The sequence below is a fragment of the Molothrus ater genome, chromosome 5, assembly GCF_012460135.2.
Source record: "Molothrus ater isolate BHLD 08-10-18 breed brown headed cowbird chromosome 5, BPBGC_Mater_1.1, whole genome shotgun sequence".
Classification (NCBI taxonomy): Eukaryota; Metazoa; Chordata; class Aves; order Passeriformes; family Icteridae; genus Molothrus; species Molothrus ater.
Genome location: NC_050482.2, coordinates 15,954,299 through 15,969,359, shown reverse-complemented (window position 1 = coordinate 15,969,359; position 15,061 = coordinate 15,954,299). Strand labels below are relative to the sequence as shown.

General features: G+C 38.7%; 1 protein-coding gene across 1 annotated transcript in view; it reads right to left on the bottom strand.

The window, feature by feature from the left end:
• Nucleotides 1-1,184: 1,184 nt before the first annotated feature.
• GRAMD4 (GRAM domain containing 4) overlaps nt 1,185-15,061 on the bottom strand; it is a 75,274-nt gene continuing 61,397 nt past the window's right edge. The window contains 8 exon segments of the mRNA XM_054514862.1: nt 1,185-5,074; nt 5,643-5,711; nt 7,411-7,495; nt 8,566-8,659; nt 9,111-9,258; nt 13,001-13,155; nt 14,346-14,455; nt 14,554-14,597. Of these exon segments, the coding sequence (XP_054370837.1) occupies nt 4,973-5,074; nt 5,643-5,711; nt 7,411-7,495; nt 8,566-8,659; nt 9,111-9,258; nt 13,001-13,155; nt 14,346-14,455; nt 14,554-14,597 (807 nt within the window). The 3' untranslated portion in view covers nt 1,185-4,972.

The window sequence follows — 15,061 nt, the reverse complement described above, 5'->3', positions numbered from 1 at the left end:
CTGCTGAGGGAATGCTGCTCCTGATGAGGGAATGCTGCTGCTGATGAGGGAATGCTGCTGCTGGTGAGGGAATGCTGCTGCTGCCAAGGGAATGCTGCTCCTGATGAGGGAATGCTGCTCCTGCTGAGGGAATGCTGCTGCTGATTAGGGAATGCTGCTGCTGCTAAGGGAATGCTGCTGCTGCTGAGGGAATGCTGCTGCTGATGAGGGAATGCTGCTGCTGATTAGGGAATGCTGCTGCTGATGAGGGAATGCTGCTGCTGATGAGGGAATGCTGCTCCTGATGAGGGAATGCTGCTACTGCTGAGGGAATGCTGCTGCTGCTAAGGGCTGCAATGCTGCTGCTGCTAAGGGAATGCTGCTGCTGCTGCTAAGGGAATGCTGCTGCTGCTGCTAAGGGAATGCTGCTGCTGCTGAGGGAATGCTGCTGCTGCTGCTGAGGGAATGCTGCTGCTGATTAGGGAATGCTGCTGCTGCTAAGGGAATGCTGCTGCTGCTGAGGGAATGCTGCTGCTGCTAAGGGAATGCTGCTCCTGATGAGGGAATGCTGCTGCTGATGAGGGAATGCTGCTGCTGATTAGGGAATGCTGCTGCTGCTAAGGGAATGCTGCTGCTGCTGAGGGAATGCTGCTGCTGCTGAGGGAATGCTGCTGCTGATGAGGGAATGCTGCTGCTGCTGAGGGAATGCTGCTCCTGATGAGGGAATGCTGCTGCTGATGAGGGAATGCTGCTGCTGATTAGGGAATGCTGCTGCTGAGCACCCCTCCTACACACCCTCGGGGTGGAAAGGGCTTGTCCCTACCTCTGGCAGCACAGTGGAGTGGAGCTCTGGCTGACAGGAGCTTGTACTCCTCCCAGCACCCTTGTGTCATCCATGCCCTCCTGCAGTGGCATCTTAGAAATCACTGCTTGCTTTTTCATTCATTAAATTAACCACGTAACTCCAAAGGGACTGATGTACTCACAGAAAGGACTATCACACACACCAAAACATACATACACTCTCCAATAAAGTAACATAATTATTTTAAATAAAATTCCAGTTCCTTGGGCTTCAAAAGCAATGACACCCACCCGCCTCCCCCCAGAGACGGCTGTGAATCAGCCAAAAAGCACTAACTTACTTTGTTCCAAGAAAGCAGGTGTAGTTTTGATAGATACATAACTGAAGTTTGCACGAAACATTAGCACAAAGCATTTTTAGGTTTATTTAAATAAAAATTATAATTTATACAAGACTTTTTAAACAAACAAGATTTTCTTAAAAAATGTACAGGGCAAATAATTTCATTATTTCAATTATTCATACAGTATAAGTCTTCTGTCGAACAAAAGTTACACTGATAATGAATTATTTACAATTTCAAAATATAGACTCAAACTTCAGACATAAAAATTTTAACATCCATTATATTTCAATGATTAGTAGAAATTAAACATCTGCCAAAATGTACAGAGTTCAATAAAAACTACCAATGTTTTCAAACAGGTTTAAGTAGCCAAAAATCAGGTACATCCTTTCATCTCTTCACAGTCGGGTAAAATTCCTTTTCTCTTTGTCTGCAGAACGAGGGTAGAGTTTTGCTGCTGGCATCCTGTGTGATGTTGCTACTAATAAATAGCTTGTTTCATTCAATCTTGCCTCAAAACAGCTACAGTGCACAGAAAGGCATGATTTCATATTTCAGCTTGTTTTGCTTTTGAATTTAAATGGTCAGTGATAAAGAATTAGTCAGTTTTCATCTCCCTTTTTTATTGTCTTTAAAAGGGACTCAAACTAACCAATGAACTTCTAAAGAAGTTAAATCCAATTACACGTGAATGATCCAGACATCCACAGACATGAACAGAATTGCAAATATAAACAGCAATCAGACAGACAGAATGACAAGAACATCACTTTCAGCTATTTAAAGCACTTTACATTAAGTGTTCCGACCCAGCCTGCTTCTGAAGTGCACCAGGCTGTACTGCAAAACTAAGGAGGAAGATTGGAATTTAAGGTGGGAGTTTCAGTGTGATCACACATGTCCAGGATACATTCACTCACTGCCCATCCCCTCCTGCCCTCCAGAGGGTGCAGCGGGAGAGTAAAGCCCGAGTAAACACCCAAAGGTCACCTCCAGTCTCTGAAGTCAGGGACACCACGGGAGGAGCAGCTGTGCAGCAGGGAAACCGGATAACCCAATGTAAAGTGAAATTTGCAAAGTATGTACACAGATGTCTGTCAATTATATTACAACTCTATTTTAAAAAAAGCCTAAACAAAGAAATCCAGTCTGTTTTCTCTATACTAGAACCAATGTTGCATTGCAGTTTGCACTAGGTTTGCTGCTTTAAGGATTGCTAACTTTTAAGTTCACACTGTTAAAGCGTGGATTCATTTCAAACATCAGCACATTAGATTTCATAGGACATTTCTAATTTCTCCATTCAGAAAATAAATTTTAAGAGTATATTGTACACATGAGGCATTTCAGTCTGGAAAAGGATAATGCTATCTCTTCTCCCTCTGGGAAGCCTAGGTGTGGTTAATTGTCCTGGCACCAGCAGTACAGATCCTATAGCTCCTCCAGGAACCAGAATCTAGGACAACCCTGCATACGAGGGTCACCAGTGAAGGGTGGAAGGGGAGGAGGTAATAAGTGCAAGTCAACTGATTTCCTACTGAAACTGCTGTTATGATCAGAGTGAAGGTATAAATTACACTTGAAAAATGATACAAAAATAAGAAAAAGAGCATGCTCTCTGTAAAAAATATAGTTTTCTGTTTCTTCAAAAAAAAAAGATAACCTTAAAACACATCCAAGGGATTTTCTTCTTAAGACAAAATGAATGAATCTGATTAAGATTTATATAACATTAAGCTATTTTAATGCCTATTTTTTAGCTGCACTTGCTTTTCAAGGAAGATTCTAGAAAGAAAAGCCAAATTATAACATGTAGCAATTACAAAAAACATATTAACTGATTTTAAAGTAGTTTTGATGAGAAAGATTTAAGATCGATAATTTTTTCTTAAACATATAACCTGAATATGTAAAGTTATGAAACCATAAACTGTCAAGCTACATCCACTTTAAACGGCAGCAAAATGGAATTCCCACCAGTTCACTTGTATTTGAAGTTTCCAGGCCCTGAGTTACAGCATACCAAAGGTGGTCTTAGAAATGCACCCATTTTTCAGGTCATGTACAGACATGTTCCAGTGCTACTCTAAAGTGAGAACTTGAAAATTGCATTTTAACCATTACAGTGGTTTCCTCCCCTGTTCTTGCTTACATTTCCACCCAGGGCATAACCCATCAGTGTTTCACTTTACAATACTCAAACAAATTATGATATTCAACACAATTGCTTCATATAAAATTTGTATTAAGTTCTCATATCCTACCTTTTCATGGCCAGACTAAAATAAGGTTTGTAGAGTTTGACCTCCACCTTCTTCATTATTCCTGTACTTATTGACACACTTCAAGTTAAAACTGTGCTAAGAGTTAAACACCCTTTGGTGTTTGCTACCCCTCTCCCTCCTTCATTTTACCCCTTTCCTTACAAAGAAAGGAAATTCCTGTTTTAAAAAAAAAAACAGAGAAAAAATCCATGAAATTAAATCTCATTTTACATAAGAATTTGCATCTCCATTGCTTTTTTTTAGGGCCATTCATATAACGTCTGGAGACATCTATACTGCTCAACTCAAAAGACATAGCAAAGGAAAAGACACTCAGGAAGGCTTGGCATAACTCCTACTGTGCTTTCATGAAAATGCAAATAAAACTCTAAACCTCTCAGATGGGTGCTATTATATAGAGCATAAAAGCTCTCTAATATTGAAGACAAAGGTCAATATGTGCTTTGCTGCTAGACAGGCCTGAGAGAGTTTAGAGGAGTGCAGCCTTCCTGTTTTACCTGGCAGTTGGGTTTAATTGTTATTAAAATTTAGTTCTGCAAGGGGGAAGACAGAAGCACACCAACGCTCCTCAAATTATGCTTTGAGAGAACTGGTGCTTTCAGTTGCTATATTATAGCATAATTTTATCACAAGGTAACTCAAGAAAAGAGCCAAATTAAAAAAGATCACATCTGAGTTTAGTTTAATCATTCCCACCTCAACACAAAAAGCCTTCAAGTCTTTAATGCATTACATACAAACGCCTTGTACATGCAACATGTACAACAGCTGAGCCCTTCTAGGACAAGTACCTATAGAAATATAAGATGCCTAACATTTTAGGAACAACATTTTGGTGCCCTCTTTTATAAAAAGTATCTGCCTGCCTTCCATCCTCTTGCTTTGGTTAATGAGGAAAGGAAGATACAGTTACAAACTTTCTCCTCCAATTCACTGTACAAGTAATTTAAACATCTCTGTGCAGGAAAAATTGAAGTTAACCAAACCAGTAAAACATCCTTCTGCAATGCAAAAATTAGCAAGGAGGAGTTATTTTAAATGCAGTTGTACATATGGAAATACTAAGAAGCTAATACTTCCTTGGTGTTGCCATCAGTTTTAATAAAGGACCCAATTAAAAACTCCAAGCTGAAGAAGGTGACTTCAGGCTGCTGCAGTCATCATTCTCACATCTCAGGGAAAAACAACTAAGATAAAGGGACAAATGAATCCCTAGTGACATCAGTGGAGATAAAGGGATCAATCTGTTATATAGTCAGGTCTCCAAGCATCTTCCCAGCTTTTAATGTCAGTAAATAAACATTAAAAGTGCTTAATGTGCAAGGCTAATAGTGATGATAGCACTTTCACTGTTTTCATTTGGTTTTTTTGTCTTTTTTTTACAAAAACCTTAAAAACAAACATGAAGGCATATATAAAATACACTTGGTTTATGTAACAGATAGAATATAAACCACCAGACAAGAAAAATTATTGCAAAATAGATGAGGATGTTCATTTTTTCACTACCAAGTCATACAAGAAGGAAGTTTCCTTTAGTTCTTCCAAGATAAGACACTAGCTTTCAGTGCTGGATGATGCAGATGTTATTTTCATGTATTGGCTGAAAATTGCCTCAAAAGCTTCATCTCTGTGTACCATGGCACCAAACACCAAAGGCTAAATGACAGAAAAAAACACATCATGTCAGTCCACAAAGAAAAAATAATTTCCTCTAGGTGTATTTTCGTCAAGTCACTAGGAACAGATCAATTGTGGTAGAAATGCATTGAATAAAGACAAAATAATCCTTTTCTCTATTAAATCCTTGACCACGTGGAGGATATTTTTCTAATATTTTCTAATATTTTTCATTTCCTTAGAAACTTCATCTGAGGGTCAGGCCCTCCCACCTCAAAGCCTCCCCCCATGGATACTCTCAAGCCAACAGCTTTTTGTTTCAGACTGCATAGCAGACTGCATGCTCCTGATGGAGGGTGCTGGGGAAAAGCTTTCTGAAGTGTTAGAGTAAAACACTCCAGATGCACTAGACCAAGCCGAATATTTAATTCATTAAAATTCTGAAGACAAACATACTGAATAATAGACAAGTGAATTTTTTTAAAAAGAAAAAAAGCCAGCCACTGGCATAAGGGGATAAAAAAGCCTTTATGCTGGTGCTAACCAGAGGAGGAAAAGAAGGTAAGAAATCCAACACAGCAAAGTACAGATACAGCCAGCTACTTACTTTCTGTGTAGATGGTGTTGATACAGCAATACCCATCCCTGATCCCGGGAGAACAGAGAGCACTTTATACTAAAAAAAGCAAAAAAAAAAGCCACACACAAAGACATAAGATACCTTCTGTACTGAACAACTGCAAAAGATGCTGCAGAGGTTACACAATCCATCACTGGCCTGTCCACCCAGCCACGACTAAGAGACCTCTAGTAAAAGCAGGATGAAGGCAGCTGCCATTCTCTGGAGTCTGATTCTCCTGGATGTGCTGGGTGCAGCCTCAGCTGGACAGCCAGGACCCTTCTCTCCCCTTCCTCCCAGGAGCTGCAGGAAGCAGCCCCAGCCCGGGGAGCTGAGCCGGCCGTGGCGCGGGCACAGAGGCAGGGCACACGAGAGATGGGGCTGGGTGAGCATCACCCACTGCTTCCCCTACAGCTGACACCCACCCACTCCTTGGAGGAACAGCAAGCAGACCAGAAAAAGCTTCTTTTTCAAAATTAGATAGAAAACAGGGTATCACAGAGCCACAGCATCATTAAGGTTGAAGAAGAGCTCCCACCTGTGACTGAACACCACCATGCCACCTAAACCATAGCACCCAGTGGCACGCACATGGATTGCTTGCTTGTTTTTTTACAAAGTCCATAAAGATAAGGAATACAGATGGCTGAACTCAGAAGTATGCACAGGGAGAAAGTGACATTCAAGTCAGACCTGGGTTTCCCACCTCCAAATAAAACCACAGTACTTTTTTATGCTTGACTGCATGATCTCTGTCTCATTAAAACACTACAAAGATGCAAAAGAAACTTTATGGCAGTAAAGGCCTACTGAACAACAAAGTTGAAGCACGATGTTTGAAAGCCATTAATATGAATTATTAATTCCAGTAGGAATGTTCAATTTGAGCATAAGCTGTCTGCTTTATAGACATGTCCAAGAAATAGAAAGAATTAATTTGAAAATCTGGAGGTACTTATGCAGTAATAGACACCAGGCTGAGGTGCTTCTTTGCTCAACACGATTTAATCTGTTGTAAGGATGCAGCAGAAAGCAAGGGTGTCTGTGTTCAAGATAGAGATAAGTTCAGAAAGGGTAACAAAAAGTGATGTTAAAGGACACAGAGAGTGGTGCAAGGCACCAGTGAAGCCATTAGTAACCACAGGCAGATAAATCTCAACCAGAGGAAGGACAACATTGCCTTTGCACTGCTTCCAACCTTCCACTTCTTGCCTCTGTTACTGATGGGTCCCAACTAGATGAAACTCCAGCCCATCCCAGTCTGGCTATTCTAATGATCTAAAAATTTATATCATTATTTATCAATTCATCAATTTATTTTAATGATCTACATTTCTCCACTGACAACAATCCTGCCTCCCTCTAAGGCACCTACTTTTAAGATGGTGCATCTATCCATATTCACACCCAAACTGAAGTTAGTAATACACAATTCCTGTTACCAATAGATCTTCTTAAGGCCTACACAGCTCTAGTCAACACTGGAGCTAGTAAATGACATGACTTAAATTTTAAAAAAATGCAGGAGTGTAAGGGTTTAGAGTAAACTAGTTTGTCTTCATGCTCATAGCAAGATTGCTTGTGCTGAGTCTGAAAAAGCAGTTCTGTGAAACATTCATAATCAAAGAATTATATTTCACTTCTACAAATTATCAGTGGCATGCTTTTCCAAAATAACAAAAGCACAAATGCAAAACATGATTGGCTGAACAGAAAACCAGTCTTCTCCCCTATTTCCAGCACCAACCAGACATACCTTCTGGATATCTGTTATGTCCGACAGCTTTATAACTTTATTTCTTTTTGATGAGCCGGATTTTGAGCTTTCAAAGCACAAGTAACTGAAAACCAGAAAAGAAAGTGTTCATTTTGATAGAGTGTTTTAAAATAAATTTCTCAAATATCCTCTTGTCTCTTCTGAAGTTTGAAATCTCACAAGTTAAAATAACTTTCAAAATAAAAAAAGACATTCAGTCTAGTTACGGTTTCTAATTTAGCACAAACATTTATAAATTCTAGCAGCTGGCTGGTGTGCGTCTGAAAGCCCAGAACATACAGTATGCATACACACAAGAATTCTTGTATTTATATCACTGCACTGAATGGTTAAACCTGACAAGCATTTTAAAGACACACAAGGGACATATATCCTTAAACAGTTGAAATACCAAATGTCAAAAGGCTTATATGTCTTTCACCATCCTAAAAGAAGATTAATGAGAAACACTGTGTTAGTTTCATGTTATTGTGCTGCAGACAAAAGCTCAGATTTCTAAACACTGGAGAGCAGCTTCCATCACTAGGTGACACTGCATACAGATGAGCTTTACTTCCTTTCATTACACTCCAAAGGAATTTCAGTGCACGACCCAAACAGTAATGACCATAGCTATTCAGTCCTGGGAGGCTGGGAGGTAAGCAAGGAAATTTTAAAAAACAACCACTCACCCATAAAAATTTGAATCCAAGGCTTATTTTTCAGTTTTCTTTTTTGTTGCTGTTATTTCAAGGAAGCCACACATTCAGCTTGCTTGAAAAAAAGCCCAAACTAAGAATATTTGTCAAATAGCTGTTGATCACAATTTTCAAAGTTCACTTAGGTTTTAGGTTTCTATTCTAGTATCTATACAGTTAGTATGTTATCCACATCAAGAACTGCAGCTTCTAACAGCTGTCTGTACAGAGCTACTTTGCATTCCTATGCAAGCCTTTCCAAGGCAAAATCTCATCTGTTAAGCACAGCCACACACCAGGCTCAGCTCTCCCTCTCCTGTGATACTGCCTTGAGGTTGCAAAGCACCTTGAAAAGGCATTTTTGTTCCAAAACACCATTAAAGGACCTTTTTTTGATTCAAACACTTTAATGTCTTGAATTTGCCTCCTAAGAAAGGTGTGGAGTGCAATGACTCACTTTTCTGTGACATAGAGAACTCCGTTCCTGATGTAGTCTGTGGGCATCTTCCGATCTCTGTTGATCAAGCAACAGCGCCAGCCATTTTCACACACTGAAAAAGGCATAACAAGAAACCTGACTTAAAGAAAAAGAGAGAGACTGGCACTGTCCCCAACAGACTCCTTATACAATAGAAAACACTGAATATTAAATTTTAGTGCTTAGAAAGAAAAGCCTAAATCAGGTGTTCCAGACACCATAACATCTGTTTTAACACTCATTTTGAAAAAAAAAAAGAAAATAAAACCACCCACACAATTATTCCCTTTAACCTGACTACTGGATTTGCATAACCATAAAAGGAACACCAGGCTGTGCACTCTTTCCAAGAGCTGCAAGGGTATGGAATGAAAGAGACCACCTCCATTTATCCTAATTTAAAGCAAGACCTTTAAATCAAAAGCTTACACCTACACAATGCACAGAAAAGGAATTCAACTTTAAATTATCCTTGGCTTTTTTACGAAATATTCTACTAATGTAGCCTTGCTGTGGCATCATACCTGGCAAAGGGCGTTCATTCTCTGGCAGGTTAAAAACTTCATGGAAATTTCCTCTCTTGGTGGTATGAAAGCGACTTGTGTCTTCATCTTTGCTTATTCCAGTGGGGGCACTTGAGCCCACATAACTCCTGGCAGTTGCTGTTTGAAGCTGCAGGAAAAGAAACATGACTCCAAAATCTGAGCAGCAACATTTAAGCTACACTCTCAAAAATAATTTAGCTAACTACTCTTTCTAAAAAAAAAAATAAAAAATCTATAATGCAACAATTTGCATTAACTACTTCCATAAATTAACTTCAGACTAGTGCACTGTGCTGCTGCTAGAGCACAAGCCTCTAACATGGCACCTGAACATAACCTTTCAAAGTGCTGCCCTTTGATGGACACACTTTGCTGGGAGAAGCACATGGTGCTAAATGCACCTATCTTAAAATACCATTTTTTTACAGTAAAGGCTTGTCTCATTAGATACAGCTAAGTCACTGCAAACAGCTCCAACGATTGTAACTAGTGGGATTACTAACAGACAGTATCTTATCAGTACTTGGCTTGTTTTCAAGAGATCAACAAAGTATTACTGCACAAAAGAAGTTAGAAAGAAAAAAGAGAGAAAAAAAAAGCCACAGAGAACTGAATAAGCTCAATATGAATACAAATGCTGGAAATGAAAGGAAGTTTTCCACACTATGATCCATACCTTTTCATGCCCTGACAGCTAGCAGGAAAAGAAACAAACAACACAAATGTGACAGTGACAAAAGAAAAAAAGTGAAATCTATTTAACAGTATAATACACAGAATAAAACATGAACTGAGTGGCACTGCAAGATTTTGCTCACAAACCAAGAGACTACACACAATGAATGCAATTAAAAATGAGTTACGAGTGGTTAGAGCACACCAGTTCAATTTATTCAGGTTGCATTAGAAGCAGTGATCTTTTCTGTGCTTTGAAGATGTACTGAATTTTTAGAGTGTTGACACATAAAACAAAATCTGAATGGCTGTTGGCATCCTTGGGAAGGAAAAAAGGTAGTATGGAGCTCCTAAAACCATAGTACTTGAGTAAAATCTACTTTTAAAAAGAGATTAAAAGTCACTGGAGACTGCTCTGGCAACAAGCTCTGCTTCTGGAAGGACAGCAGGCACTTTCTTTTGGACAGCTCTTCCCTCTTCATCTTGGTGGGGCACCACATGATTCCAGAGCTGGCACTAGCAGCTCTGCTCTGAGCCCTCCCATGCACATGCAGTTAAACAAGTGGCAAACTGACAGCATGCCAGCCCAGGACTGAGCTCTTCTTCTGTACAGCCCAGTGCTGCTGAAGGCCAGGCAGCTTTCAGCTGCTTTTCTGTTACTCTGCACCAAATTGGCAGCACTCAACACCTCACAGGATTTACACACTAAGGAAACAAATCCAAAGCAAATGAAAACTTGTGAACTGCAACTGCTAACCAGAAACCAGACTGACAAAACAGGCACAGCAGAGGGCATCTGCCATCAGCCTTTTTAGGGTACCTGTAAGACAATGATGCCTCAGGGGGAAAAAATAAAGTTAACATGGAAAGCAAATGCTGATGGTAATTAATATTACTTCTGAGGTGCTAAGTCCCTGGAACCAAGGAAAATAACAGCTTCTTCAACAATATGTGTGCAACTAAAGATGAAAAGAATTTTCTGAAGGCCTTCTTAGACAAGCTATTTGGCTGCACATGCACACAACCAGGTGAAGTACCATGGCCCAAAATATAAAAAGGATCAAACCAAGAAGTTTAATGCTCTTTGTGCTGGTATAAGGACTATTTCTGCTCTCTGCTACACAGCTTCCTACCTACCTGCTACATAAAGAGATTTAAAAAATTGAGTTTAAACTTCAGTACCATTACCCATCTGGTGGCTGAAAACATGAGTAGTTCTGCCCCTACTTCTAGTCCTGCCTAACACGTGCAAATGTTTCCTCTTACCACTCAGGCTTGAGACAACCAATGGCCAATTACTAAGAGAAAAGTATTTCCATAAGCCTTAAATCTAACTGGAAGTGATTTGATTTGTAATGCTAGGAGAGTCCTGATTGTCTAAAAATGTCACCAACGACCTGGAGGTATTCCTTTTCACTTGATCTGCCATCAGCTTTTGACATACCACCTTTACCCATCAGATACTGCTGTCAGGACTGCTCTCTAAGGACACAAGGTCAGAGTGCTGGCAAAGGCAATTAATATTGCATTGTGTCTGAGTTTACTCTGCCTTGTACACTGTTGAATAATAAGAAGCCAAAGCAAATGCACACATGCTGGCACTACATGTTTTGGGCTCTGCCCTTCCTATGAAAAAAAAAAAATTAAAACTCTCTTTGGTTTTTACCTTTTAGTACAAAAATCTATTTTTCATACTATGAGGTTTGCAGAAATCTCTCAAGGAGTAAGAAAGTCTCTCTAAAATTACTGAGATGAAGTTAATGTTTTCAAAGGCATTTGGAAGCAGGTAATGCAGTCCTGCACATCCTTTCCAGGAAGACAAGCCAAGGCCACTGAGCCAGACCTGGTAGTACAAAAACCCTGTCTCTACTTGCAAAACTAAAGCCATGAAGAAAAGCCAAAAGTAGTCATTACTCTCTAAGTTTATGGACTCAAGTTCAACAATTCAGAATCTTTCCACCTCTGAGGCAGATTAGAGAGACCCAGCAACATGGTGTCACAACTACCACAGTATGTGAAAGATAACCTGTAAGAGTGAGAAGCAGAGAAGCTTTCAAAATTATCTTCTGCAAGCAAGAGAAATACAGGCCATGGATAGCTTCATCCAAGTGCTTATTTACCCCTCTCATCCCTTGGAAAACAGGAACAGGAAACTCACTTTCTGTAAGAAACTGTCCTTGTCCACTTCCTTCTGAAATATTCAATTGTGCTGCAGTTATTTATTTTACCCTCTGCTCCACCACCCCCCAAGCCCCAGATTTCCTCTTAATAACTGAGGGTTAATATCTTATCCCTTTTACTCTCCAGTTGTATACCCAGGCTGAATTACTGCTCAGTACTGTGCACTTCAGACAGTACTCAGAAACTCCATGAATGCAATTAGATACTGTGCTAAGAGGCATTCAGCAAATGCTAAAATGGCATTAGACTCAAGGTTTACTATATCTATTTTAATTTTTAAACTAACAAAGATTGACAAATCCCAGAATATGGAAAACCCTGACTCAGTTACCATGTCAGGCCCCAAAAGAATTTACCAAGATGCACAAAGCACAGTACTTAGTGATTTAACTATGACATTAAAAAAAAAAAAGAAAATGTACTGCTGGAGTACAACACAAAGTAATTTATCACCACTATGCTGAAAGGTCACTTGATACAAATAACCATGAGACATCATATCTAAATATGTAAACTACCTTACTACCTTTGTAAGTGATTATCCCATTAGAAAGCTGCATATTATACTCAAGCCTTTATCTATTTTTTTAACTGCACTTCAATTTAAGTAAGTATGTAAATTTCCCCTGAAAAAGGATGTCTAAGAATAGAGAAAGTGGAGACAAAAATACTGTATTTGACAACAGAATTACACAGAATGTAGATTAAAGAAATTGGTATGAATATGGATGGTGTTATATTTGTGTGTTCAGCTTCATGATTCACAGTATCTCTATACATACATACACATTTTTGATAACTGACTCCTTTCATACAAGAAAAAGAATTCATAGAAGAACTGTAAATCTTAAAAATAATAAAAAAGGGATATTACAATCAACTAACATTGATTGTAAGGATTTAATTAACCTTCTCTTTAATGTGCTCTAGTCACTGGAGAAAAGGAAAAGGGAGAAAGGGATCTGATTTTCAGAGGCTGAGAACACAGGGACAAAAAGATTCATTACCCTTACCCGTCTCGACACTGTAGCATTAGATCTTTCTTTGAGCTGAGGATCTGTCAGGAGGCTTATCCAGATGATATAAGGAGTATCATACTTAGCTCTTAGTCTGGGGCATCGTTTGAAGATAAAATCAATAAGGAAAAACTTGACTCCAGCATAGAGTCCTGAAGAAAAAGGTCACTTCAATTTGAATGCTGAAGAGGCATTAAGAACATCACTGTTTTGATCATATTTTCAAAAGTTCACAAATGAAACAGAATTCTGTATATTTAGTCACAGTGTTAAAACCATTCTCCTAGGTTTACTATTTTGTTATTCTTCTTGCAACACCAGAAAATGATTTTTCTTTCCTTCCCATCCCAAGTTCTTTTAAACATTTACATAGTCACTATTATGCAGAAGAACATTTGAATAATTCAAACATATGTTCCTTATTACCAGAAGCATTCGGAAAACATATACTACCAAAACAAAAAACACACCAGAGCATTCAACTATGCAGCTCCTGCAAGAATTTTAATGGCAACAGAGGGCTCTCATGTACTACATAAACCTCTACCTTCCAGTCCCAACTCTTATCTTATACAAGTTATTTCCTTGCATTCTGCCATTCAAAATGGCCTTAAAATACTCTCTCAAAACTTTACTGAGTGCAATTCAGATCTCCTAAGAGTCAAAAATTATTCCTCACGCATCTAAATTCAATTGCTGTGTCAAGTGAACCTACATTTATGTTCATGCTAACTAAATGTAATACTAATTTGATTACATCATTAGTTTAATGAGAAAAAATTAGAATTCTTAGTTCACAGTACATGGCTTCATACCTTAGCAAAGAGTCTCATGATGTAGTGAGAACCCTTTTCTCAATTCCCAGCTGAGACTGAGTGTCTGTAACAGACCAGCTGTAGTCTGTTTGTTTTCTCCAGCCCATCCTCCAAGTTTTACCAGAAATCCCACTATTACTTTTATTTTTTTCCTACATTGTCATTTTCATGCATCCTGTGCCATGCCACATATTTCATCTACAAGGATGTATGAGCAAAAAACCCTCAACATACAGGATTTTCCAGAAGCCTTGGAGCTGACAGTCTGAGGAGTTCTGCTAACAGCTCATCATAGACTTCTCTTCAAGAAGCAAAAGCATTATCCAGTCTTTTCCTATTATACACTGAGATGGTTTTCAAAATGGTCATGGCAAATGATGCCAAGCACAATGAAAATACTTTAGAACACTGCATGATTTATTAATGCAGGTTTTCTCTCTTAAACTCTAAAATTCTCCCTCTAAAGATCATGTAAGTTTTAACCATTAAATCTAGACCATAACAGATGAATTATTTATTGTGTTTACCCAATGCAAGCCCAATAATCCTGTAGGGCAAAAAGCAGGATGCAATAAAAGCTGCCCATAGAGCAATGTAGAGCTTCTGTGTTATTTCTGGCTGGACCCACATGAACAAGCTGAAAACAAAGAAGAAGCAAAATTTTATTACCAGTGTTACAGATATTGGTCAAGTCTTGTTTTAAAAAGGAAGAAAATCTCCTATCAGATAACTTACTTTTTAAATTTCTCCAGTATGTCTGCCATCTTGCCAAAAAGGTTCTGCATAAGAAGCAAGAGAATTAAAACCAACTCCTGCATTGTTCTGGGGTTTTTTGTCCACATAATGAAAACAAATAGCTTTCTGATTTTGTTGGTAAGCAATTCCCAGAAGTGACTTTTTTAAAATTAACTTTTAGCCATTTATGTACTTCACAACTGAGTAAATAGAGAACAGAGTAGCAATACATGATGACTTCCATCTCATTTAACCTTGTTCTGTAACTTGTGATTGATCCTTACAAGTGAAGAAATTATTTGATCCCACTGTCATGACTGGAAAGCATTTACATTATTGCAAATATTTTAAATTAAGCTGTCAATCTAAGAGTAAAGAGCTTCTCTTAGTAGGTAACAAAACTGAAGGTCTCTTCAGACATTTTGAGTGCTGAAATTTCAGGAAGTGGTTACTGAGTTCATCAAAAGGACTATTAGCATCTTGGAAACAGACCATTATCAGCTTTTAT